At 44.5% G+C, this 26,202-nt stretch overlaps 1 protein-coding gene across 1 annotated transcript in view; it reads right to left on the bottom strand.

The window, feature by feature from the left end:
* The window catches only part of ttn.2 (titin, tandem duplicate 2), a 209,617-nt gene that overhangs the window by 2,875 nt on the left and 180,540 nt on the right, over positions 1-26,202 (bottom strand). The window contains exons 219-255 of the mRNA XM_016662277.1: positions 25,828-26,124; positions 25,082-25,669; positions 24,678-24,980; positions 24,290-24,586; positions 23,801-24,088; positions 23,411-23,710; positions 23,170-23,321; positions 22,911-23,061; positions 22,508-22,807; positions 20,616-22,382; positions 20,184-20,477; positions 19,803-20,090; positions 19,383-19,682; positions 18,934-19,268; positions 16,987-18,718; positions 16,602-16,904; positions 16,206-16,517; positions 15,097-15,387; positions 14,709-15,008; positions 13,815-13,956; positions 13,567-13,730; positions 13,176-13,478; positions 12,291-12,572; positions 11,614-12,207; positions 10,659-10,949; positions 10,265-10,564; positions 9,786-10,088; positions 9,399-9,701; positions 9,044-9,312; positions 8,643-8,958; positions 8,240-8,545; positions 7,814-8,113; positions 7,156-7,731; positions 6,692-6,997; positions 6,225-6,607; positions 5,918-6,128; positions 62-5,818 (exon numbers count right to left, since the gene is read on the bottom strand). Coding sequence (XP_016517763.1) covers positions 62-5,818; positions 5,918-6,128; positions 6,225-6,607; positions 6,692-6,997; positions 7,156-7,731; positions 7,814-8,113; positions 8,240-8,545; positions 8,643-8,958; positions 9,044-9,312; positions 9,399-9,701; positions 9,786-10,088; positions 10,265-10,564; positions 10,659-10,949; positions 11,614-12,207; positions 12,291-12,572; positions 13,176-13,478; positions 13,567-13,730; positions 13,815-13,956; positions 14,709-15,008; positions 15,097-15,387; positions 16,206-16,517; positions 16,602-16,904; positions 16,987-18,718; positions 18,934-19,268; positions 19,383-19,682; positions 19,803-20,090; positions 20,184-20,477; positions 20,616-22,382; positions 22,508-22,807; positions 22,911-23,061; positions 23,170-23,321; positions 23,411-23,710; positions 23,801-24,088; positions 24,290-24,586; positions 24,678-24,980; positions 25,082-25,669; positions 25,828-26,124 — 19,704 coding nt within the window. The remainder of the gene's footprint in view (positions 1-61; positions 5,819-5,917; positions 6,129-6,224; positions 6,608-6,691; positions 6,998-7,155; positions 7,732-7,813; positions 8,114-8,239; positions 8,546-8,642; positions 8,959-9,043; positions 9,313-9,398; positions 9,702-9,785; positions 10,089-10,264; positions 10,565-10,658; positions 10,950-11,613; positions 12,208-12,290; positions 12,573-13,175; positions 13,479-13,566; positions 13,731-13,814; positions 13,957-14,708; positions 15,009-15,096; positions 15,388-16,205; positions 16,518-16,601; positions 16,905-16,986; positions 18,719-18,933; positions 19,269-19,382; positions 19,683-19,802; positions 20,091-20,183; positions 20,478-20,615; positions 22,383-22,507; positions 22,808-22,910; positions 23,062-23,169; positions 23,322-23,410; positions 23,711-23,800; positions 24,089-24,289; positions 24,587-24,677; positions 24,981-25,081; positions 25,670-25,827; positions 26,125-26,202) is intronic.

The following is a 26,202-nucleotide window of genomic DNA, read 5'->3' as shown; positions in this document are numbered from 1 at the left end:
ATCAATCATCTCTAAATTAACATTCTGAACAAAAAAATCTTTTGCTGGAGGAAGATCTCACCTTTAAGCGCCACTTGCTGCTCTCGGTAAGCTGTGACTTTCTTGTATATGGACTGAAACACTTGACCAGTGAAGGAGAAGGAGGATTTGGACACTCCTCCATCTGAGGTCATCTCACAGGTGTACTCTCCCTGGTCACTCTCTGCCAGCTCATGAATCAGAAGACTGCAGGATCCTTCAGAGTAGTGCATCTCAAAGCGACTGCTCTGTGAAAGCCTCCTGCCGCTAACGTACCACACCACCTCCCTGACGCTGCTTTCACAGACGCAGGACATCTTGACTGAACCCTCGCAGGCCTCAGCTGTTAGCTGGCTGAGGACTTTGGGAGGTTTTGGGGTTGGGGATTTCACAGTGGGAGGAGACACAACCCTCTTGGGGGACATAATTGGAGGAGGTGATTTTACCCTCGGAGGTGATTTGATTCCCTCAGGCTCAGGTGACTTCAATCCCCTTGGAGATTTGATACCTGGAGGTTCTGGAGACTTGATGCCTCTTGGTGTTTTGATTCCTGCGGGTTCTGGTGACTTGAGACCTCTTGGTGTTTTGATACCTGCAGGCTCTGGTGATTTAACACCACGGGGAGATTTTGCCTCTTCAGGTTCTGGTGACTTCACACCTCCAGGAGTTTTGGCTGGTGCTGGTGACTTTAGTCTGGGTTCGGGAGATTTTAGCCCACGTGGTGACTTGATTCCCTCCGGTTCAGGAGATTTTACACCAGGAGTTGGTGATTTTAAGCTGCGTGCTGGAGAGGGAGCTGATGGCTCCGGAGATTTGATGCTCTTAGCAGATTTTACTTCCTCTGGTTCAGGAGACTTTACACTTGGTGTGGGTGACTTAACTTCAGGGGCAGGAGATGCTACAGCTGGTGACTTTACACTTGGTTCTGGTGACTTTATACTAGGTGCTGAGGAAGGAGCAGGGGATGCCGCTGAGGGCTCAGGTGACTTAACACTGGGTGCTGGTGACTTCACAGGTGGCTCAGTGGTTTTGACAGCTTTGATTTCCTCCTTAGGAGGTGGTCTGCGGATTGTCAGAGTAAAATGAGCCTCCTGTCTACCTGCTGAGTTCTCAACGACCACAGTGTAACTGCCCTCATCAGATGTGGTCACAGATGATATCTCTAGGCTGGACTTGTACTGAGTTGTGGTGACATGGATACGAAGAGATGATACAATTGTCTTGCTCTCGTGTATCCATGTCACAGTTGGTGCAGGCTCCCCATCAATGTCACAAGAGAACCGGGCTGTCTCTCCCTCTGCAACAGTCACAGACTGTGGCTTGGTGAGGATTTTGGCAGGAAGAGAAGGTTTTTCCTTGGGCAACGTAAGTTGCTCAGGAGCAGAAGCAGTCGAGGATGTTTTCAGTTTATCTTCAGATGTTGCATGCTTTCCAGTTAAAGAAAACTTCTCTGAAGAATATGAGGAACTAGAGGAAAGATATTCAGTGGAGGCATACTTGATAGATGAGTCATACCTCTCAGCAGAGGAGAATCGCTCTCCAGAAGAGAATCTCTCGGCCGAGGCACCAATTCTTTCCCGTGTGACAACCTCACGTGTTTCTGTTAGCTTTGACTTGCTCTCTTCCACCTCCAGGTAGGTTTGCGAGGTATAGCCAGACTTAAAGTGCGTGGTGTGATAGTGATCAATGCGTGTGACTTCAGGAACAAATGCTTTAGGAGCGTCCTCATCCTTGCGGCGGGAGGAGAATGTAGTGTATCCGCCCCCTGACACCTCCAGCGTGGCGTAGTCAGACGCCTCACCCTTTGAATTGGAGCACACACAGCGGTATGTGCCACTGTCTTCTTCTTGGCAGTCCAGGATAGTGATGGTCAGAACGCCACTCATGTTTGTGAAGATGTATTTCTCACCATGTTCAGAGATTTCTGCTCCATTGTGGAACCATGCAACTTCAGCCTCTGGTTTTGCTTGGATGTTCAGGGTGAATTTTGTGTCCTGACCAGTTGGGATGCGATGAGAGCGCATCCTGACAGTTACACGAGGAGCGTGATCAAGGCTGAAAGGTGCTTGACTCACAACCTGGTATTTCCTCTCAGACTTCAGAGCAGCTTTCCTGGCTTCATAACGGGACATGATGTCAAAGCGTGCCGACCGCTCAAACCTAGAGGAGGAGCGGGAAGACCTCTCCACTGACCTAATAGGACTGGGAGAACGAGGACGGGTCCGCTCTGGAGTAGGAGATCTCCTCCCCACAATCTCTCCCTCTGTTTCCACAGGTCTAGCATGTGGTGGTCGGATTAGCTCTGAGACTGGTCGCATCAGCTCAATGTAGGTAGGAGACAGTGACCTTCTCCTTCTCGTGTACTGAGAAACAGTACGTTTCTTTTTTGTCTCAACCTCAGCGGCTTCATGTCTGACTTCCTGCCTCCTTTCCTCATGTTCAACGACACGTCGTTGAACTTGGATGGGGCTACCAGGAGGAGAGGCAGAAAAGCCGAGCTCAAGTTCATCTTCCAGCATCATTGTCTCCTCCTCAGCTCTCTTCCTTGTTAGGTAGTCATCCACAGGCATCATCAGCTCTTCATCACTCAGATCTCCCAGAGACCTCCTTCTGGATCTAAAGGAGACTTCAGACTCAGGAGATGGTGAACGTCGGGCAGGTCTAACAGTCTCCAAATCATCCATTGTCAATTTGGGAATGCGCCATCTTGGTCTGTATTGGTCAGTGATTCTGGGGAGAGGCATCACGTAGAACTGCTCCCACCTGGACAGACGAATACGTCTCTGCCTCTTTTGCACAATCCTTTCTGTTCTCTCTGATACCTCATACTGATCTCGTATCTTGCGATACCACTTCATGTCAGACAGAGGTACAAACTGCTTAATGGCTTTGTCTTCATCCAGAGCTTTAGGATCATGAACCACAGGCTCAGGAATTTCATAGGGCATGAAAATCCTTCTCTCTTCCTCTAGCTTCTTGGTCTCTGTCTTGTCCTCTGTGATGTCAAATTCGCCTTCAATGTTCTTGGTGCTTACTGCGGGTTTGTAGACCTCTGCAGCAAGTTTGAGGGCCTCCTGTGCTGTTGGGTTTAGAGGTACGAGTTCCTCAGTAGCTGCAATGTGCTGAGCCATTTTGTTGGTTTTCTCTATTTGTTTTTGTACATGTCTGAGTTTCTCCTCTTCGCTCTTGTACTCTCTTCTAGTGTAAGTGAGACGGTCCACTTTCAGAGTGGCCTGGCAGCTTGCAGAGCCAGCAGAGTTGGTTGCTGTGACTTTGTACACTCCATCATCCTCAAGCAGAGTCTCCCTGATGTGAAGGACATGATAATCAATGTCCTGTTCTATGACAACAACTTTGGGACCAAACTGTAGAGGAAGGCCGTCTTTTTCCCATTTAAGAGAAGGAGTGGGAACTCCTGACACCCTGAGTTCAAAGCGGACACTGTCTCCCTCTGTGCACTCAACATTAGCCAGGAGACGTTTGAACATGGGCCTCATTGTATCCTCAAGCACAGGATGAGGTATCACAGTGAGACGAGCCTTGCAGCTGTCTTCTCCAAACCTGTTGTGGGCCATGACTGTGTATTCAGCATCATCACCAATATCAAGGTTGTGAATCATGAGTTGATACAGGCCCTTATCACTTGTGAAGGTGTACTTCCTGTCATCCTCTTTGATTTGTTCTCCATTTTTAAGCCAGATTACATGAGGCTCTGGGTGCACAGTGATAGTGACACCAAAGCGCACATCCTCACCAATATATGCTGTGCGGTTGTAAAGTGGCAAAGTGAACTCAGGTGGTCTCTGGAGAAGTTTAGTTTTGTCAACCCTCCTCCTCAGCTTCCTGATGGTGCGGCTCATGTAGTGCTCTCTGATGCTCCTCACAGTTTCTACAAAGAGTTCTCCATAGGCACTGTCCTCTCCATCATCACTCACCACCTTGCATCTGTAGACACCATCATCAGACTCTTCAATGTCCTTCACGTAAATACTGGCAAAGCCGTTGCTGTAGGAAATCTCATACTTGGGGCTTGGATGTAACTGACGGTTACCTAAGTACCATGTTACCTGAGTACTCTTGTCAAAGTTCACAATACTACAGGTAAATCTAACATGGCCACCTTCCTCAGCTGAGGCATGCATGACAGGCCCGGCACGCAAGCCATGGTACTCAGTTCCAATCTTAACTTTACCAACTTCCAGACCTCGCTGGTTTCTGAAGGCACCTCCAAACGCCACACGAGCTGCTGAAACTATGGTATCAGTCTTCTTTACTAGTGACTGATAGTATCTTCTGTGTCTCAGTGTCCTGATGATCTTGTTGCTGACATGCTCAATCTTCATCTTGAGCCATGGATGTTCTAGAGCTTCATGAGCAGTCATACGGAGCTTCCTGTCCTTGACTAGGAGTCTATCTATAAAGTCCATTGCCTCTAAGCTGATGTCCTTGAATGCTTCCCTGTCAAAGACGTACTCACAGTTTGAGATGTTCTCAATCATCTTTGTCATAGACTCTGCGGCAAATGGATTAAGGCCGCTGAGTAGAACATATGCCAAAACACCAATAGACCACATATCGGTGGCTGTTGTGACCAGATCATGGCGGTGAACCTCTGGGGCATAATACTCTGGAGCTGAAAACAGCATTCTGATGTTTTCTCCAGGAACCAACAGTCGAGACTGTCCCATTTCAATAATTTTTATATTGAGACTTCTCCTTGTGGTGTAAACAATGTTATCTGGGCGGATATCAAAGTGGCCAAAGTTTTGGCTGTGTAAGAACTTGACAGCAGAGCAAACCTGTCTCAGGTAGCGGACAATCTCCTGTTCTGTGAGCTCAAAGTTGCTGGTACCAAGCCGCTCAAAGATATCAACTCCAGAGATGAATTCAAAGATCAGGATAATCTCCTCCATGCTTTCAAAGTATTCATGGAGGTAGATGATATTCTTATGTCTTCCAACATTAAGAGCCTCTATTTCCCTGAGGACTAACTCGCGATCAGTTCCTTTCACTTTGATGAACTTGGCCATGAAAGTCTTCTTAGTGGCAATCTCCACACAGCGGTGGACCACTCCAAACTGGGAGCGAGCAAGCTCCTCTGAGATGATGTATTTGGAAGACAGCTCCTTCACCTTGTAGAACACAGCTTCCTCCTTGGTGATCTCTCTGTCTTCATCCACTTCCTCGTCATAGTTCCTGATCACAGATTTGTCTTCCTTGGTGGTAATGGGCTCAGTTGGAGCAGATGGAAGGCTGACACCAAACTGGTTCTCTGCAATAACACGGAACTGATATTTGGTCTTTCCAAATATGTTGATAATGGTGATACTGCAGTCTGTTGTATGACCAGCACGAATCCACCTATCAGCAGTGGTTGGGCATTTCTCTACAATGTAGTTAATAATCTCACTGCCACCATCACTGGCAGGGGGCTCCCAGGTCAGTGTAATAGAGTCCCGTGCAATGTCGCTGACCACAAGTCCCTTTGGAGCATCAGGGATGTCAGCCACATTCACCTCAATAGTTTGCTTGTCTGATCCGAATCTGTTCTTTGCAGTAATTGCATAATAGCCAGTATCCTTCCTCTGTACTCCCTTCAGGAACACCAGGGAGGTGAAGGATCTTGTGGTGATAACTTGATGATAAGCAGAGCTTGAGAGGACCTCCTGACCCTTCTGCCAAGTGACCGCTGGCTCAGGCTTTCCTGAGATGGGGATCTTGATTGTGACGTGATCACCGCGCACAGCTTGTACAGCTCCCATTCCCTGGAGCTCTTTAGGCAGGTGTATTTTTGCAGGCACTGAAATGAAAGAATCAGAAAATTACATTTCACTAGAATGTAAAAAAAAAAATAAGATAATTTAGAATATAACCTAATGGAGATGTTTGGCATAAATACCTTCCACATCCAGGTTGGCTATTGTAGAGATAGATCCTGACGGGTTAGTTGCTCTGACTTGGTACACTGAGGCATCATTCTCATCAGCTGCAGTGATGACCAGCTGATAGTAGCCACCCTTGAACTCAAGGACTTTTATTTTTGTTCCATCTGCCAGGATCTCCTTACCACTGCGATACCATTTGACAACAGGCTTTGGATGGCCCACAACCTTGTTATAGGAAAAGATAATCAGAGTAAATTAACCTGCTGAAGAAAAATCAAATATAGGTTATCACATAAAAAAGTTCTTCTAGTTTCTAAATACCTTGGTGACAAAGGTGGCGTTGCTGTGGTATTTGACAGTCATGTCTCTGATCTCCTCTCTGAATGCAGGAGCACGAGGAGCCTGCTCAGACTTGGGAATGACCGGCAGAGAGATCTCAGACCAGTCGCTCTCACCGCCAATGTTTTGGCATTTCACACGGAACTCGTACTCAAAGCCCTCAATCAAGCCAGTGACTTCATAGCTGGTCTCCGTAAATGTCTTTGTTGTTACAGACATCCATTTGTTCTGCTTCTTCTCGCGTTTCTCAAGGAAGTAGCTGGTGATTTTCGCTCCTCCATCGCTAGTTGGAGGCTTCCAGCAAACGACACAAGAGTCTTTGGTAGAACTGATAATGAATGGCTGCTGTGGGATTCCAGGTTTATCTGTGAGAAAAACAACACAGGGCTGTTATTCTGTCTTTGTGCTAACTAGAACTCGAGGCAGAAAATTAAATTTACGGGGGTTACCATATGGAGCCTTGATGATGACCACTGATGGAATCTCCAGAGGCTCACTGACGCCATACTGGTTCTGTGCTGAGACTCTGAAGTAGTATCCAGAGCCCTCAGTCAGGTTGGGAACACGGCAGGTGGTGCCAGAGACAGAGGAAGACACCAGGTGCCACTGTTCTCCCTCTTTGGCTTCACATTTCTCTACAATGTAGTTGGTGATTACAGACCCTCCATCATCTTTAGGAACCTTCCAGCTGATCACAACTGAGTTCCTGAGCAGGGATTCAACAACAACAGGACCCTCAGGGATGCAAGGTTTGTCTGGGGAAAAAATAGTAAAGCAACATCAGGAACGGCTCATGGTGTTAATGTAAAAAAAAAAAAACTGTCAGGTAATAAAGCATGCAAATATTCTTTGTTCATTTGAATTTTTATTTGAAGTTGTTTTAAAAAAGACTTTCAGTGATGTAAGCCAATACCTTGGATTTCAACACGCAGAGAGGTGTCAACAGTTCCAAACACATTGCTGAGCTGAACCTTGTAGCGACCAGCGTTGGTTTTTCGTTGGGCATTCCTCACAACAAGGTGGGTATAGCTTTCTGTGTTTTCAATGATCACGTTCTCAGATGAATTTAGAGGTTTTTTGCCGTAGAACCACATGATCTGGGGGATTGGACGACCAATGTAGACGACGTGGAGCCGGAGGCTGGTACCAGCCCCAGCATAGTACTTTTCTTTCAGAGGGAAACCAGGATGGAATTGGGGAGCTGCCTGCAAGCGTAGTTTGCCACTGGTCTCTATCTCTCCAGCCTCGTTGATTGCCCTGCAGGTGTACACGCCTTCGTCTTCTTGCTCCTCTGTCAGAATTGTGAGGGAGTGGTTACGACCATCTGAGCTCATCTTGTACTTGCGGCTCTGGATCAGTTCTCTGCCGTAGCGATACCACTTGATCTCAGGCAAAGGTCTGCCAATGATTCCACAAGTTAGAGTGCCAGACTCGCCAAGCTTGGTGGTTACATCTTGGACCTCTTCCTTCAAAGCTGGAGCTTCACCAACTGCAGAAAAAATATGATTCATATTTACTCCAACCTTAAATGTTAAATTAACATTTCATTAGGTGTAGTATAACTAGCTCACCGCTCAGTTTGGTCTTGATGCCCATGGGTGTGCGACGAGGTCGGCTGAGTCCAGCCTCATTTTCAGCAAAGATTCTGAATTCATACTCTGTGGCCTCCATCAAGCCCCCCATGGTGAACTGCCGATCCTTGGAGCGCTCCTTGTTGCATTTCTTCCAAGCGCTTTCTCCAGCCTCCCTGAACTCAATCCAATAACCCAGGATCTCCTTTCCGCCATCATGTTCTGGCCTGAGCCAATGAATGGTGATGCTGTCCTTGGTAATAGAGATGATGTCAATATCTCCTGGTTGGGTGGGCTTGTCTACAGGAAGAGACAGCAAGACATTAACAATAATAGAAAAAATATCAAATGAAACCTTGCTAAAAATTCTAGCAAGGTTTCATCACTTCATTAATGGGAATATAAGTATTAAATAATACAACACACCAAATGGATCTTTGCAGACCACCGATTCTGAAGCAGGACCGGGTTCACTCTGCCCAATGTCATTTTGAGCCACCACTCTGAACATGTACTCTGCGTTGGGTATAAGTCCGGTGACATTGAACATGGTGGTAGTGATGTGGGTCTTGTTGTGACGAACCCACTTCTCTGTGGAAACCTCCCTTCTTTCCACGTAGTATCCTGTGACACGAGAGCCACCATCATCCCGGGGCCGGGCCCAAGACAGAGACACCGTGGTCTTGGTGACGTCCATGATCTCTGGTGGATTACTGGGAGGTTCGGGTGGACCTGCAGTTATAGGTATTGTCAGTAAAACATGTATTTTGAATCACAACAGAGCAGCTTAGATTTGAAAGTTGAAGACAATTTCAGAAATAGCACTCACAAAGAGGTGTCTTTGGCAGAACAGCTCCATCTGACTTAAGGGATCTGCTAACACCAAACTGGTTCTCAGCAAACACCCTGAAGTGGTACTCTACATTCTCCTTCAAGCCCTTGACCACCAGGGAGGTCTCAGTTACCCGGGCATCCACTGTGTACCAGGCGGCCTTTGGTACTTCCCGCCTTTCTACTATGTAGCCCAGGATGTCAGAGCCACCATCATCTGAAGGCGGTCTCCAGCTGACGCGAACTGATCTAGCCTGGATGTCATCAAATTCTAGAGGACCTTCTGGGGCATCAGGTCGACCAATCACCTTCACCTGATGGCGAAAAGCATAAACATTATTACTTTTTTTAGTTAGTCTCTTTTTCTTCCTGACATTTCCTTGAGGTGTTGTATCTCACCTTGATGTACACAGCTTTCCTACCACATTTGTTCTCCAGCACCAAATCATAGGTACCGGTGTCGTCTTTGTGTGCCTCTTTGATGACCAGCTCAGTGATGTCATCATGGGTGGCAATCATGGCACGATGTGAGATGTCACGACCATCCTTTGTCCACTTAGCTGTGGGTATTGGTTTGCCTTTGATGGGAACAGACAAATGGACGACTCCACCTTGCCGCACCACATATTCTTCCTCGTATACACGATCAAGCTCAAAGTCAGGATAATCTGGGAAAGACACAAAAAGCAGCTTTGCTTATTAAATTGTTCATTCAACATATAAATGCATGTACTGTGTAAAATTCTTGTCTTACCAAGCATTTCTTGGACTTTAACCACTCCAGAAATCTCTGCAGGCTCTCCGGCACCACCTGCATTGCAGGCAATGACTCTGAACCTGTACTCTGCACCCTGGGGCATGTGTGTTAGGGTGTACTCGCACATCTTGGTGGGTGTAGTGTTGCACAGAGTCCATTCAACCTGGTCCACCTTTTGCATCTCAATGAGATATCCAGTAACAACAGAACCACCCTCTTCCTCAGGCGGCAGCCAGGCCAGAGAGACCGATGTCCGTGTGCTGTCTGTGACTCTGGGTTTAACTGGAGGACCTGGAGGTTCTATTTAGCAACACAGAAAGATTTACTAAATAAACTGACCTCCTTTCTTGTAAAACTAAATGAACTAAGCTTTGCATCACTTACCAATGGGATCCATGGCAACAGCTACGGCAGAACTTTCACTGGGTTTGCCAGTGCCTCTGGAGTTGATGGCAGTGATTCTGAACTCATATTCCAGGCCCTCAATCAGCCCGGAAGAACGATATCTGGTCATAGTGACTGGATTCTTATTGATTCTCAACCATCTGTCAGATCGGGCCTCTTTACGTTCTATTATGTAGCCAGCAATGGTGGAGCCACCGTTGTCCACAGGTGGTTGCCAGGTCACGGTCATACCTTCATGGGTGACATCAATCACCTCTGGCCTGCTTGGGGGTCCAGGGATGGCTGCACGGGGAGAAAAGGTGGAAATTTTACTGAACTGTGGGACAAAAAGTATCTTTCTGACCAAATAATCAAAGAAATTCATCTGGCCAAGCATGATTGTAGATCTGCATGTCTAAAATTATCAAACTGGTAAGATCACAAGAACAGGGAATATGAAGATGACTCTGAGAACTCACTCTTGGCGCTCTTGCACTCCACCACTTCAGACTGCAGGAAGCCACCAAAACCAAAGCGATTCATGGCAGCAACACGGAACACATACTCAGTTCCTTCATTAAGCCTGGTGAACTTGAAACAAGGTCTGGTCACAGATTCAGAGATGGTGGACCAGCCTGGGTGGTGGGCTTCACGCTGCTCCACCACGTAGCCACTGACATTGGCACCACCGTCTTTCTCTGGAGGCTCCCAGCTAACTGTTACCGAGACACCATCAACCTCCTCGATTTTTATGGGACCGACTGGGATACCAGGTTTGTCTGCGCAGAAATGACAATACAGACAATTTATGTTCAGAAATGTTACTTCAATGCTGACATCAATCAGATATTTATTTGTATGAAGTGTTCTTACCCAGGATGATGACCTTGATAACCTCCGTTGCCATGCCGATAGCATTCTTCACCTCCAAAGTGTAATCTCCAGTGTCATCGATGGTGGTGTCACGGATGACAAGGTGTGTGTATTTCCCGTTGCTGTCGATCTTGATGCGGTCCAAGCTGTCCTTCAGCTTGGCACCACCGAAGTACCAGGAGCAAACCGGCACTGGTTTGGCTTTAATCGGGATGTTCAGGTCAATAGGTTTGCCCCGGTGCACATGAACGATCTTCTGAGGGATGCTGGTCAAGTCAATCTTTGGCATCACTGAAAAATAAAATATTTAATTGGTTAAATTCTGGCTTTCTGAAAGGAAGTATAATGTGTTGTAGGTCAAGGCTTCCCAAACAGCATTAGTTTCTGGCCTGGTCAATCCCACAAAATATATAAAGGAACATTTAATTTTATTTATTTGCTTTTCACTCCCATTTGCTCAATTTTTACATTCATTCAGCACATAGCCTACTTCATACCTACTGATTTTAGTTGGGAATGAGTTTGGTGGTGGAGCACTTTATCAGCTAATATATTATGACTTTATTAATGTGATGCTGAATATATTACCAGATAAAACATTTCCACCATAATCCCCTCTTTTAATAAGAAAATATGTAACATATGTTTTAAGGAAATATGTAAGTTTTTTTTATTAATTCCATCAATCTGTATTTAATCTCCAGAGTTTAGGTTTTTGCAGAAGTGTCCTCTGGTTGCTGGACAGTTACTTTGGTCTTTTGCTTGTCACAAACCCAGGTTATTTTATAATAATGAGTGAAAAAAAGTTAGATTAGTAATAAAATGAAAATTTATGATTAAAATGTTATTTAGTTTTTAAATTTTTTTCTCATATTTTTCTAACACTTTCTGAAGCCCCTAGTGGCCTCTGAGGTCAACAGATTTGTTCCAGGTTGTTGACGCTGTGACGACTCACCCTTGATCTCCTGGATTATGACTGGTGTCATAATGTCCATGGGCTCACTGACTCCCCTGCTGTTGGTGGCACGGATCCTGAACAGGTACTGGTCGTTCTCTGTAAGCGACTGGATTGTGTGCTGGGACTGAGAGGCCTTAACTGTCGCCACGGCACTCCACCTGTCTGACCCCACCTTGCAAGCCTCTATGATGTAACCTGTCAGCCTGCTGCCGCCATCATGCAGTGGTCTTTCCCAATGGAGGGTCACAGTGGACTTGGTGACATCCACAACGCTGAGGTCCGTGGGCACTGATGGTACTTCACACACCAACACAGGCTCAGCTGTCTCACAAGGCTCGCCGACACCATAGATGTTCTCAGGTAGGACTCTGAAGAAGTAGTGCACGCCTTCCTCCAATCCTGTGATCCTGTACAGAGTCTTCCTGCACTCAGTGGTCACAGTTTTGTATGACTTCATGTTGGCTTCTCTCTTCTCTACGATGTAGTTGCTGACATGAGCGCCACCGTCCAGGCTTGGGACGTCCCAGGTGATCACAACCGACTCCTTGGTGTAGTCTTTCACCCTGACTGAACCAGGAGGACCAGGGGTGTCTGAAGAAAAGAGACACATCAAGAAAATGAAGATTTATGTCTTGAAGAATTACTTGAGTAAAAACTAACTGGACAGAACTTACCGTAGACCTTGACCAGGATAATGCACGTCTTCTTTCCTGATGGATTCTCGGCTTCCACAACATATTTTCCAGAATCATAGCGATTAACTTTCTCCACCAGGAGAAAGGTGTGACTGTCGGTGGTCTCAATGAAGCCTCGGCTCTGCAGCTCCACACCGGTCTTTCTCCAGGCAACAACTGGTGCCGGTCGGCCGGTGATGGACACGAACAGGCGGAGGGTACCGCCAGCACGCAGACAAACCGTCTTCTTCAAGTCTTCGGCCAGTTCCAGGTCAGGCATTTCTGAAGATGGAAACAATAGGAGATCATGAAAAAAATCCTACTTACTTGCATATATTTTTGATGACTGCTCAATATTTTATGTTGTAATTTTGCCCTTATTCAAAAATTTTGACATCTTCAAAAGTAATAAATAATTTGTAATTTCTTTAATTATTTTTCCTTGTTATGAAGGTGTTATTTAAAAGAAAACCATTTTTCAATCTTTCTGAAGACATTTTTCTTAGAAAAAATATCTTGACTCAAGAGATGAACTAATATCTCTACTCAGAAAAGAACTAAGTTCCATAATTTCCTTGAAATTTCAGTTTCAAATCTCTGACCCAAGATATATTTTTAAATAAACTATTTTTTAATATTTTTCCAGCAGCTTAATGTACTGTTTTAGTCCAACTTCTTATCTATTTTTTAAGCGAGAATAACAATCGGACAAGTAATGAGTTTATATTGCAGGGATGTCCAAAGAAAAACAATTTAAGAATCTGAAAAGAGCTGAAGAATTGCTAAGATCACTTTAAACCTGCATTATGAAACTTTTTAAAAACTTTGTTAAAAATGTCACAATATCGTGACAGTATGGTATGAGACTATTACTAATGAACTCACCAACTTTCTCCAGTGGTTCGATCTCTCCACTCGGTTCACTGAACTCCCCGGTGCCGTTGCCGTTGATGGCCGCCACCCTGAACCTGTACTTCTTATTGGCTGCCAGGCCACCGGCCACGTACTCATTGGTCTTTATGGGCTTAGCAGTGGCGCGGTACCACTGCTCCGAGTCTTCCTCTAAGATCTCTATGACGTAGCCTGTGACATCGGAGCCGCCGTCGTACATGGGCCTGGTCCAGGTCAAGCTAATGCTGTGCTTGGTTGTGTCCACTATGCGAGGTGTTGATGGAGCAGCCGGGGTGTCTGAAGGGGATGAATATAAATAGATTATTAACATACTTTCATGTTTTAATATCTGGAAACTCTGTAGTAAAGAAGTAAAAAGACTCACATGTGGGATCTTTACAGACAATGTATTCTGAGGCGTCGCTCGGCTGGCTCTCTCCAGCGTTGTTGACAGCTGTGACTCTGAACTGGTACTCGCCTCCCTCTATCAGGCCAGTGATTTTCAGACGGATGTCATAAATTGTGTAAGTTCTGTTCACCCGAGTCCATCTGATTCAACAGAGCAGATAAATTGTTCAATGTTTTTTTCTGAGACAGTTAAAGCTGATATTTGTAGACAGAACATGTTTTAACCTTGTGCTGCTTTTCTCTCGTTTTTCCACTATGTAGTTCTTGATCTCACTGCCTCCGTCGCTCTCAGGCTTCAGCCACTCGATGATGATGTGCTCCTTACCCACCGCTGTGGCCTCTGGGGCGCCCGGCGGGGATGGGACAGCTGGGAAACAGGTGTCAGGTTAGAGAATAATTCTGTTTCCCAGGAGTAAAACATACCACAGACAACACCAACCAACCTAACCAAAGTTATTAAAGTTAACTGAAACTGAAACTGTTTTCATTCAGGAGAAAACTATAACTAACTGGAACTATTTACACACATATAAAAACAAAACATACTGAAATTATAGATATAATATCCTTCATTTCCATGTTTATAAATCCATTTATTAGCCTTTCGGACTGATGTGAAATAGATTTTTTCCACAGCTATGAGGAAATTACGGCACTTCATGCTTCTTCTGGCAGTTCTTGCATTAGTTCACGAAATTGTGACACAAAAGTTGGGAAAAAACGCAAGAGTCAGGCGGTTGTTCAACAATAATTCAATACATATTTTGAAAATAGTATATTCTGTTGAGTATTCATTACCCAATTTAAATTCTGCACCTAAAAATTAAGTATGGGTTTTAAGTATGAAAAAACTAAAACTACTACTATGGCTTATAAAAACTAAACTAAAAATAAATAATATTGCATAATAATAATAATAATAATAATAATAATAATAATAATAATAATAATAATAATAAATAAGATAGCAAACGCATTAATTAAACAAAATTTGACCAAAAGTCACAACAAAATAAAATTAAACTATAATGAAAAACTAAAAACTATTATAACCTCTGAAACCTAGGTTGAGAAATAGTCTGAATGTGAAATATTTGACAAAGAGAAGCGGTTTCATACTGTAGGCGTTTCTGGCGATGATCGGCTCGGACTCCAGAGGAACTCCGGGTCCAAACTTGTTGACTCCTCTGACTCTGAAGACGTATTCGTTGTTCTTGATCAACCTGGAGCTGACACATGACAGCGACTTGCACTCTGCCTCCATGATGACCCAGTTGAGCCGGCTGGTTTCACGTCGCTCCACAATGTAGTGGGTGACGATGTCTCCGCCGTCCTCCAGAGGGATCTTCCAGGAAACCGTACACTTCTCCTCAGTGACTCTGCTGATCACGATCTTGTCAGCAGGTTGTCCAGGAGTGTCTGCGAGGAAAACAAATCAAGAGTTGGACATTTTTGTGACATGTTCATGTTCTGACCCAAGCCTAAATGTTGAAACATGGCTACTCACCCAGAACCTTCACGTTGACCGAAGCGGTCTTAATGCCATTGGGGTTCTTGACGGTGAGGATGTATCTACCCGTATCGTATCTGTCGCAGTTTTTGATGACGGCCATGGCTCTTGTTGACGTGTATGTCAGAGAGTATTTCTCTCCCAACTCCAAAATCTTGTCACCCTTGGACCAGTACACTGTGGGTTCTGGTTTGCCTCCCACAGCACCGTCCAGGACAAGGTCGGAGCCAGCCATAATAGTGATGACCTCCCGTGTCAATTTGCTGTCAAGTTCTGCTCTAGGAGGAGCTGCAGTAAGTAAAACATAAAATTTTAAGCTGTGATAAAAATTTGACTGCAAAATGGATTTCAGTTAAATTGTTGTGTGTTAAGAAATTGGGTTGTAACAATAAATCCACCTAAAAATACAACAATTTAGAAAAAACTTCCAGGAAAATCATTTCACGATTGTCTTGCTTTCGCACATAAAGCAAGAGTTTTGCAAATTATAAACTGTTACTCATGTTTTATCAAGCAGTATTGCTATGGCATTGTCCTCTAAGACAGTGGAAATTGCAGAAAAGCAGTTTGTTTTGATGACTAACTAGCATTGTTAGCAGCTGTTAGCAAGTTGCTGTATTCTCACAGTTCTTACAAATCTCATCTTCTGATCAGTGTCTTTTTTCTTTAAAGTCCTCAACATGCTGCATTCAGACGATTTAAAAGAGGTGAAGGCTTCTTTAATGTTTATGTAATCAAATAATGTTGACCAACCTAACAACACTTTTATTAGCTGACTCATTCAGCTAACATTATTGGGCAACAACCAAAGAATTGCTTCGTTTTATACTTCAAAATGAGTCTCAAAAATAGAGAAATATGTAAAACACTCAGCTCCACCTGAGACTCATAATAATAACAACTTGCATTTAATTTTCAACCATTATAAATAGTGATTCTCAAGAGCAGCTTCAGTTTGATGAGAAATATCACAAGAACTTCACTGCTGTGACAAATTGTTTTAAAGCTGCTAAAATACAGTAAATGTTATGGTAAACAGAACTTTATAAAAAAAACATCTAGAAATTTAAATATAAAGAAAAATAAGGAGAAACATGTGAACGTACAGTACTCATCCTTGCATGTGATTGGACCAGTGGTCTCAGAAGGCATGCTGTGGACCCCGGCTGCATTCTTGGCGATAACACGATACTCAAAGGTTTCTCCCTCTCCCAGGTTTGTGACTGTGAAGTAGTTCTCTGTGATCGTGGTGTAGTTGCACTTGAGCCAGCGGTTGTCGTCCCACTCATCTGTGCTGTAGACCTTCTTCTCCACAATGTAGCCGACAATCTTATTGCCACCATCGTTGATCGGTATAGTCCAGCACAGCGAAACAGAGGAGCGGCTGATGTCGGTAATCTCAGGTTTACCAGGCGGATCTACAACAAGCAAGTTAAGACTTTATCAAATACTGCAGCAGGATTTTATTCAATTACATATTGGAACTACCAGTGGTTCCTTACCAACAGGGTTGAGCGCCACCACTGGTCTGGAGGCTTCACTGGCCTTGCTCAGTCCAGCGAGGTTCATGGCGTACACTCTGAACTGATACTCCAGACCCTCGATCAGGTTGGACACCTTGTAATGACACTCAAGGCAGGGCAGTTTGTTCTCCCTCACCCACAAGATTGTGTTCCTCTCTTTCTTCTCAATCCAGTATCCTGTCACCTGGCTGCCACCATCAGAATATGGCACATCCCACTTAATGCCAATGACATTTGCTGACACAAATACCACATCAGGGCGAGTTGGAGGACTTGGAGGAACTGCAAATGTAAACAGGTGGAGATTATTAAGAGCCAAAAAGTGCCAGGATGTGTGATATTGTCTTACTGAAGCAGAACCTACTGAATGGATGCTCGATCACAACAGCTGCAGACTCAATGGACTTGCTGACTCCAAACTTGTTCTCGGCACACACTCTGAATGTGTATTCCATGTATTTGGTGAGATGAGTCACTTTGATTGTCGTTCTCTGCACACTGGAGTTTACTACCTGCCATGAAGCATGGCCAGACTCGCGTTTCTCAACAATGTAGTTGGTTATTTCGGTGCCGCCATCATCAGCTGGCTCTGACCATGACAGTGTGCAAGACTCTGATGAGATTCCAGAAATCTTGACTGGGCCAGTTGGTGGGCTAGGTCTGCCGACGACGACCACAGTCACTGTGAAAGTCATCACACCGGCAGCATTCTCCAGGATCAGGTAATACTTGCCGCTGTCACTTCTCTTGCTGTCTCTCACTATCAGTGTGGTTCTCTCCTTTGTGGTCCTGATCAAGACTCTGTCAGTCTCCTTCAGCTTCATTTCCTCCAGTTTCCATGTGACCTTGGGCGCAGGTCTGCCGCTTATTGGGATATCAATTGTGATAGTATTGGAAAGCTTAACAGTAATGAGCTGGTTAGTGATACTGCTGAGATCAGCAGTTGGCTCAATGAGAGGCTCCTTAATGACCACAGAGCTGAAAGTACCTTGAGGCTCACTGACTCCAGCATCATTTTTGGCCTTGACCCTAAAGTCATACTCAGAGTTTTCAATCAGACCTTCTACCAGCATCTTCGGCAATTTAGTCTCTCCATAAACAATCCACCGGTCACTACCCTTGGCTCTGAATTCAACAATGTACCCTCGGATGCGGCTGCCTCCATCATGGTCAGGTTTAAGCCACACTAGGGAGGCTGTGGAACTAGTGGTATCGACAACATCTAATCTTTTGGGTGGTGCCAGCTCTTCTGTGGCAACAACAGGTTCAGTCATTTCCTTCGGTTCACCTTGACCATACTGGTTAACAGCAGTCACTCTGAACAAGTATGGTACACCAATGTCTAGACCAGTTATCCTTATCATTTGGCGTGAGCTCTTGCTGCTGACCTCCTGCCAAGCAAGGCGGCTTGCCTCACGTTTATCTACTATGTAGTGATGGATGCGGGATCCACCATCATTGGATGGAGCATCCCACATCATTGTCAAAGCACCACGTGTAACATCTTTGAAGGAGATTGCTCCTGGAGGTCCTGGAGTATCTAAGACTTTGATTGTGAATGTGATAGACTTTCGTCCACTGTTATTTTCCAGGGAGAGGGTGTATTTCCCTGCCTCATACCTTGTGCAACCTTCTATAGTCAAAGTGGAGGAGCTGTCTGTGGTGTTGACATCCGCCATGACAGGAAGTTCACCATCTACTCTAGACCAGGTGGCCAGGGGAGCGGGCTTTCCTCTGAAAGCAACGCTGAGAGTGACTATTCCTCCGTTCTTCACAGTGTGAGTTTGTTTGAAGTTTGCATCGATGTCAAATTCTGGAGATGTAAGTCTATCCAGAGCCTGAACAGGGTGTGGCATAACTGAGGCTTCACCCTCTCCTGATCCATTCACTGCACTGACTCTGAACTTGTAAAGCTCTCCAGCTATCAGGCCCTTTGCAGTGTATCTATTGTGGATACAAATCTGACTATTGACTCTGTGCCACTCCTCCAGACTGGCCTTACACATGTCAATGTTATAGCCAATAATTTCCAAGCCACCATCAAATACTGGTTTTGTCCATTCCAGAGTGACAGTGGACTTAGTGGAGTCAATCACCTGTTAAAGAAAGAAAGTTTATTTATCCCTTTGCTCATTTTTGCTCAGGTAACCTTTGTTTTACACATCAGTTTAAAATTAATTCATTCAAACTGCTTTATGATCCTTCACAGAATAGCTTTGTAATTCCTGTTAAAGATCAGCATTAAAACTGAACATGTATACCATTACAAGTAGAAGGTTTGGATGTGGATACGGTTCTCAAACAGTCCTACCTTGATTACACTTGGAGCACTAGGAGCACTGGTTGGCTCTCTGCATTTGAAGAGCCTGGAGGTGCTGCTGGCTGGTCCGATTCCAGCTCCATTTTCAGCCATGACGCGGAACTCGTACTCATTGCCCTCGGTCAGGCGGGTGACACGGTGCCTTAGCTCTGTTATGGGCCTCTTGGAAGACACCCTTACCCAGCGAAGGCTCTTCTTCTCTCTTCTTTCCAGAATGTAATGCTTGATCTCATTACCTCCATCTGATCTGGGCCTGGTCCAGCACATAGTGATACTATCTCCAGTTATGTGAGTTGCATCTGGCGTACCAGGAGCATCTGGCACAGCTAAGGGGAAAGCACAGCAAAACTCTAAGTTGAAAAAAATGCTTCTTTGGATCAGGTGGGAAATTTGGGGTTTTACTTCCTGACGTAGGAATAATCATTTAAAGGTTTACTTACTGTATTGCATGCGTGCAATAACGGCATCAGAATCCAGTGGCTTGCCGACCCCAAATTTGTTGACAGCAGAGATTCTGAACTGGTACTCATTTCCCTTGATGAGGTTGGTGACATTATATGAGCAAGCTTCACATTTGGATGTAACCAACGCCCAGGAAATTCTGGATGTTTCCCGTTTTTCCACTACATAGTGGGTGATTGCAGCACAGCCATCATTTTCTGGTGGGTTCCACCATACAGTGCACTTTTCAGCAGTGATGCCGGTAAAGCGGATGGGACCCTCAACAGGTCCAGGAGTATCTGTGTAGACACAGGGGTTCAGAGGTCTTAGTGTGAAAAAGTATCTAATTCATTTTTAATTAACTCATTGGCCACTTTTAGAGACCTGATAGTGAAACATAAATGTATTGGTTTACCAACCTTGCACTCTGACATTAACATCTGCTTTCCTACTCCCAGAGCTATTTTTGGCTTCCACAGTATAAATTCCACGGTGGTTCCTGTCTGCATCACGGATAAACAGGCTGCTGGTGCCAATGCCTGTGGTAATCTCAATGTCAATCATTGTTCGCTTGTCAATTTCTTTGCCGTCTTTGTACCACAAAACCTGAGGAACTGGGCGCCCAGTGATGGTGCAATTGAGCTTAACATTTTCTCCAGCCTTCAGAGTGACCACCTGGTCAGGAGACCACTCGATTTCAGGAGTAACTGATGACAAAAAAACATTAAAAACCAAAATTAACATCAGTTTATATGGGATAAATTGGTAAATTACTTGATTAATTTAAGAAAAACACATACTGCTCTCATCCTTGGTCATGATATATCCAGAAGAGTTAGATGGTGGGCTGACTGTACCGACAGCATTTCTTGCAATCACTCTGAACTCAAATCTGTCTCCAGGGGACAGACCAGTCACAGTGAACTGAGTATCACTTATATCAATAAAGTTGCATCGTAGCCATTTTCCTCTGCCTTGGCGCCGTTCTACATTGTAAGCCACAATTTTGCTTCCACCGTCTCTCTTTGGAACTTCCCATTGCAGGGTGACTGAATCCCTGGTTGTATCAATGCAGACAGGAGTGCCAGGTGGGTCTGTGGAAAGTGAGAACAAACCCGTTAATGTGTAATATTTGGGTTTAATTTAATGGATATTGTTAATCCTTTAAAAAAACATTTTTCCAGTTAAATTGTCACATTCACAGTTTTTAAATGCAATTACATTAAACTTACCAACTGGGGATATGGCAAGAGCATGTTTGCTCTGCTCGCTGACAGGGCTTAGTCCAGCATTGTTTTCAGCATAAACTCTGAAAGAGTACTCCAGACCTTCCATGAGACCAATGATCCTGTACTCTTTGTTGGAAATGATTGTGGAATTCACCTTCTGCCACAAGAGGCTGTTCCTGTCCTTCTTCTCAACATGATAACCCAAGATAGGAGAACCTCCATCAAAGCCTGGGGCATCCCACTTAATGGTCATACCATCACTGGTGACGTTGAAGGCAACTGGCTTTCCTGGTGGACCTGGAGGTTTATACTGGTGCTGAGCAATAACATCTGAGGAGCTGAGTGGTTCGCTGACTCCATACTTGTTCTCAGCACGGACTCTGAATTGGTATTGAGCTCCTTTGACTAGGTTAGGAATCTTGAAGCTGGTCCTTACAACACTTGAGCAGACCATTTTCCAGTTGGCCTGGGAGGTTTCACGTTTCTCCACACTGTAGCATGTAATCTCACCACCACCATCCTCCTTTGGCTCATCCCAGGAAATGATGATACTCTGAGCCTTTATCTCATCAAAGCGAATAGGACCAACAGGAGCTGTGGGTGGTCCAAGAGTGATCACATTGATGTCAAAGTAGTTTTTGACCACTCTGTTGTCCAGAACTAAAGTGTACTGGCCAGCATTCTCCTTCTTGGCTCCTCTAACTGTGACTGCAGTCTTGTTGTCAGTGGTCCTAAAGCGAATCTTCTCGCTCTCCTTTAGTGGAAGGTTATCCTTCAGCCAGCTGATTGCAGGTCTTGGTTTTCCCTTAAATGGTAGCTCAATGTGGATGTTTTGCCCAATACGAACAGCCAGCTCTCCATTTGGATAATCACTGAGACTGGCTTCTGGAAGAATAATAAAATCTATCACAGGGATTGGACCAATCTGAGAGAAATCACTTCTTCCTTTCTCGTTCTTGGCAAACACTCTGAAATCCATGATGGCATTCTCCCTGAGTCCGGTCACCTCACATGTGCAACGTTTGCATGTTGCACCTAAACTCCAGTTGACTTCATCCTGGCTTCTCTTTTCAACTATGTACTCTGTGATGTGGCTGCCTCCATCATGGTCAGGTCGGGTCCACTGCAGTGTAACAGAGGTCTTTGTAGAGTCCAACATTGCCAGGTTTTTAACAGCTCCAGGAGTCTCTGTTGCTCTGACAGCTTCAGTGGACTCACAGAAGTCACCCACGCCAAACTCATTTTCAGCTGACACACGGAAGAAGTAAGCAACATCCTCTTCCAGGCCTGTCACCTTGTAAGATGTGTTGGGGCATTCTGCACTGATCACCTGGTAGGCCTTCATGGTTGAGGCTTTCTTCTCAACAATGTAATTTGTGACAGGCGAGCCACCATCAACAAGAGGAGCCTCCCAGCTTAGGGTCAGCTTTCCTCTTGTTACGTTCTTGATTATTAGCTTCTGGCAGGATGATGGACTATCTAGAACCCTGAGGGAAACGGTGATTATCTTGGGTTCACCTACACCATTCTCTATCTCCAGCACGTACTTTCCACAGTCATCACGAGTGACCTTTGGAATACGGAGTGTGGTGGATCTCTCAGTGCTGTTGATGGTGTAGCGGTTATCACCAGCCATGTTGCGATCGCTACGTCGCCAGGTGACATTGGGAGCTGGTCGTCCCTTCAATGGGATAAACACTTCCACATCGCGGCCGGCTTTAGCTGTGTATTGAGTTGTCATAGGAACATCTAAGTCCAAATCAGCCTCCTCTGTTAAACAGAAAAAAATAATAGCACTAATAAATAAAATAAGTTCTAAACCACCAGGGGAAAAAAATGTCCACATTTCATTTCATTTTCAATATTTTTTTCTCAATTATAAATAAAATCCAAACCTAATATATCTTTGGCTTGCACTGGCTGGTACATCTTGATGTCCTCTCCTTTTCCCTTGCTGTTCACAGCAGATACTCTGAAAAAGTAGTAAGTGGCAGGTTTCAAGTGGGACACCACATACTCGCAACCCTTAACCTGTGGGTTGGTGATAACCCATTCTTTCTCTCCTGCATTCATCTGTTCCAGTAAGTAGTGTGTGATTTCACTGCCACCATCATAGACAGGCTTCTCCCAGCCAAGAGTGATGGAGGTCTTTGTGGAGTCGACCACACGGAGCTTTGAGGGTTCACCAGGCAGATCTAGGGAGGCCAAATAAGGTGAATATTTTTAGTAGCTGCATATAAACCCACCTTAGGTTATAAAGGTTAACATTCAGAAACAACATGAAATCTTCTGGCATACCAATGGGGTCATAGGCCTTGTAAAGATCAGAGGCATCAGAGTAGTTTCCTGCTCCAGCCTTGTTTATAGCACAAACTCTGAATTGGTACTCATTGTTTTCAGCTAAGTTGCTGACTTTCTGTCTGGTGTCTCTGATTGTTCCCTTCACCACCTGAAAAAAACAGGATACTGTTATGGATAATCATAAAGATATCCACTGCAATTAATAGTTTGGCTTCTTATAAGCATGAAATTAGTAAATATTAATCTATGAACCAACCTTGAACCACTGAAGACTCTTCTTCTCTCTTTTCTCGAGGTAATAACCGTCAATATCACTGCCTCCATCCAGTGCAGGTCTTTCCCAGATCACAGTCATTGTAGACTTGGTGATCATAGTAACCTTAGGCTTGGATGGTTCACTGGGAGGAACTGAATAAAATGAAAAAATACAGCTCACATAAGTCTGTTTAGTCTATTATACTGTGTTAAATGAGTAAAAATGTCCTGTGTTTTGTTACCGAACGGGTTCTTTGCAATAATGGGCTCAGACTCCAGGGGGTCTCCAATGCCATATTTGTTGACTCCACGGACTCTGAAGATGTACTCATTACCCTGGATGAGTCTGGGCACATTCACGATGCAGTCTACGAGTTTCTCAGACACAATAGACCACATAACTCTGCTGGTCTCTCTCTTCTCTACGATGTAATGAGTTACCATGGCACCGCCCTCATCGGCAGGTGGAGACCACATGATGGTGATGTTGTCGGCCATCACTTTCTTAAACTGAATTTCACCAGCAGGAGGTCCTGGCTTGTCTGATAAAGGAACAAATATATACAAAAAAATTAGGTATTCATTATGTCTTTCAATGCAAATATGTTGTAATAACATTATCATCTGAATACCTTGAATGAGCAGCCTGACAATGGCACATGAAGATCCCAGGGAGTTCTTCACTTTGACCTCATACGTCCCCGAGTTCAGACGAGTAGTGTCCCTCAGGAATATGCTGGTGGACTCAAATGTGTGTTTGAAAGTGAGCTGAGCAGTAGGTTTGAGCTCTCGTCCATCCTTCAACCACTCAATCGTGGGGGTAGGTTTGGCTGTGATATTGAATTTAAGTTCCACATCGGAGCCTGCGCTGTATTTGACCTCATTAAGGTACTCCTGGGGAATTTCAATTTCTGGGGCACCTGACAGAAGCAAAGATGTTTTTGTTGAATTTCTGACGTAGCTAGGAATCATGCATAACAAGAGCACAGTAGCAATTTGTACAGATAATCATAAACTTACTAGGGGTAAAAACACAAAAATACAGTAAAATTGACCAATGGATTATATTGTATTTAACTGAAACAACTATAAGTAAATCCAGGATCAAAAATAATTCCTACCATAGGTGTCCACACAGGTGGCTGGTCCAGCTGTCATAGATGGGTTGCTGACTGAACCAACTGCATTCTTGGCCATGACCCTGAATTCATACGTTTCATTCTGGGTAAGTCCAGCCACAGTGAAATGTGTGTCTGTGATATTGGTGAGGTTAGCTTTGGACCACTTAGGACTAACACCTTCTCTCTTCTCAATAATGTAACCAGTAATAGGGGATCCACCATCATAGTTGGGTTTCTCCCAGGCAAGGCTGATAGAGGTTTTGGTGATGTCACTGATTCTTAGGTTGATGGGTGGCTCTGCAGAAATGACCAGGGAAGATTAATTAACAGACATTTTCACCATAATTTGATTATGTTTATCTTTAAAAATGTTTCACTTGGTACTCACCACAGGCATCTATAGCCAACACAGCATCTGAAGCCTTACTGAAATCACTGAGGCCAGCAGCATTCTCCGCTGCCACCTTAAACTCATAAATAAGTCCTGCATTAACGGTAGTGACCTTATAGTGTGTAGCACGGATCACAGTTTTGTTAACTAGCTGCCACATGATGCTGTTCCTATCTTTCATCTGGAGATGGTAGCCAAAGACATGGCTGCCTCCATCTGACTTGGGCTCCTTCCAGGCTAATGCGATGCTCTCCCTAGTTACAGCAGTAACTTCTGGAGTTGATGGAGCATCTGGAACAGCTGGTAGATAAAAATCAAAGTTACAAGGTTTGTGCATGTTCATTATTAAACTTGAGTATTAAATGTTACATTTGTAAATGAAAGCCAAATAGAACCCTTACTGTATGGAAGGCTGACTGTGACTGCTGGAGAGTCAATATGTTCACTGATTCCATATTTGTTCTCAGCCCTGATTCTGAACTGATACTCCAGGCCATTGGTAAGTTTCATAACCTTTATGGTGCAACGAGCCACAGCAGATGAGACGTCAATCCAGTTTGCTGTAGTTGTTTCTCTCTTCTGGATGATATAGTTAGTGATGGGGCTGCCACCATCATATGCAGGTGGGAGCCACCTGAGGCTTGCGCTGTCTTCTGTGACATCAAACAGTTCTACGGGTCCAAGTGGAACACTTGGGCGATCCAGAACCACAATATTGACAAAGGACTTGGTGGTCCCACTGGAGTTGGAGGCAGTTATATCATAGCGTCCCGAGTCTCCAGCAACGCTTTCACGCAAGATGATTTTGATGCTGTCAGGAGTGACTTCAGAATTGAACCTCATTGTTGACTTAAGTACTACATTATCCTTGGAAAGAGTGACTTTGGGCAGGGGTCTGCCCGTCAGAGGAATTTCACACTTCAGAGTTGAGCCAGCTCTAACATACACAGTGTTGTGGGGAATGTCCTTCATGTTAACTTCGGGAGATTCTAGGGAAACATGAAGATCACAGGTTTTACAATGTCTTTTGATTTTTGACTAGACTGTATCAAAATAAGTACAAGTATGGAAAACAAGTTAAGACTCGAAAATATTTTCTTCTGGGTCACAGTAGTGAATTTGAATATGTATATATTTTGTAACTTACCTAGCTGGTCTTTGATCATAACAGGGGTGAACATTTCCTTAGCATCACTAAATCCAGCAAGGTTCTCAGCTCTGACCCTGAAGTAGTATTCAGCTTTCTCCCTTAGGCCAGACACAGTAAAGTGGATAAACTTGGTGACACCACATTTAACCCACTTCTCCTGACCCTTCTCCAGTGCCTCAACCAGGTATCCAGTAATTCTGCTGCCTCCATCATGTTCAGGTTTAGCCCATGCCAATGACACACTCTCCTTGGTGACATCAGTTACTCCAAGCTTTGGTGGTGGGCTTGGTTTTTCTGGAAAAAAGAGGACATAATTTATTGCATTGACAAAGCTCTTATATTTTCTTTTGTGTAAACTACAGATAGCATAAC

Source organism: Poecilia formosa, unplaced genomic scaffold (assembly GCF_000485575.1).
Source record: "Poecilia formosa unplaced genomic scaffold, Poecilia_formosa-5.1.2 Scaffold367, whole genome shotgun sequence".
Lineage (NCBI taxonomy): Eukaryota > Metazoa > Chordata > Actinopteri > Cyprinodontiformes > Poeciliidae > Poecilia > Poecilia formosa.
The sequence above is the reverse complement of the archived record's forward strand: the minus strand, read 5'-3'. Positions and strand labels throughout refer to the sequence as shown.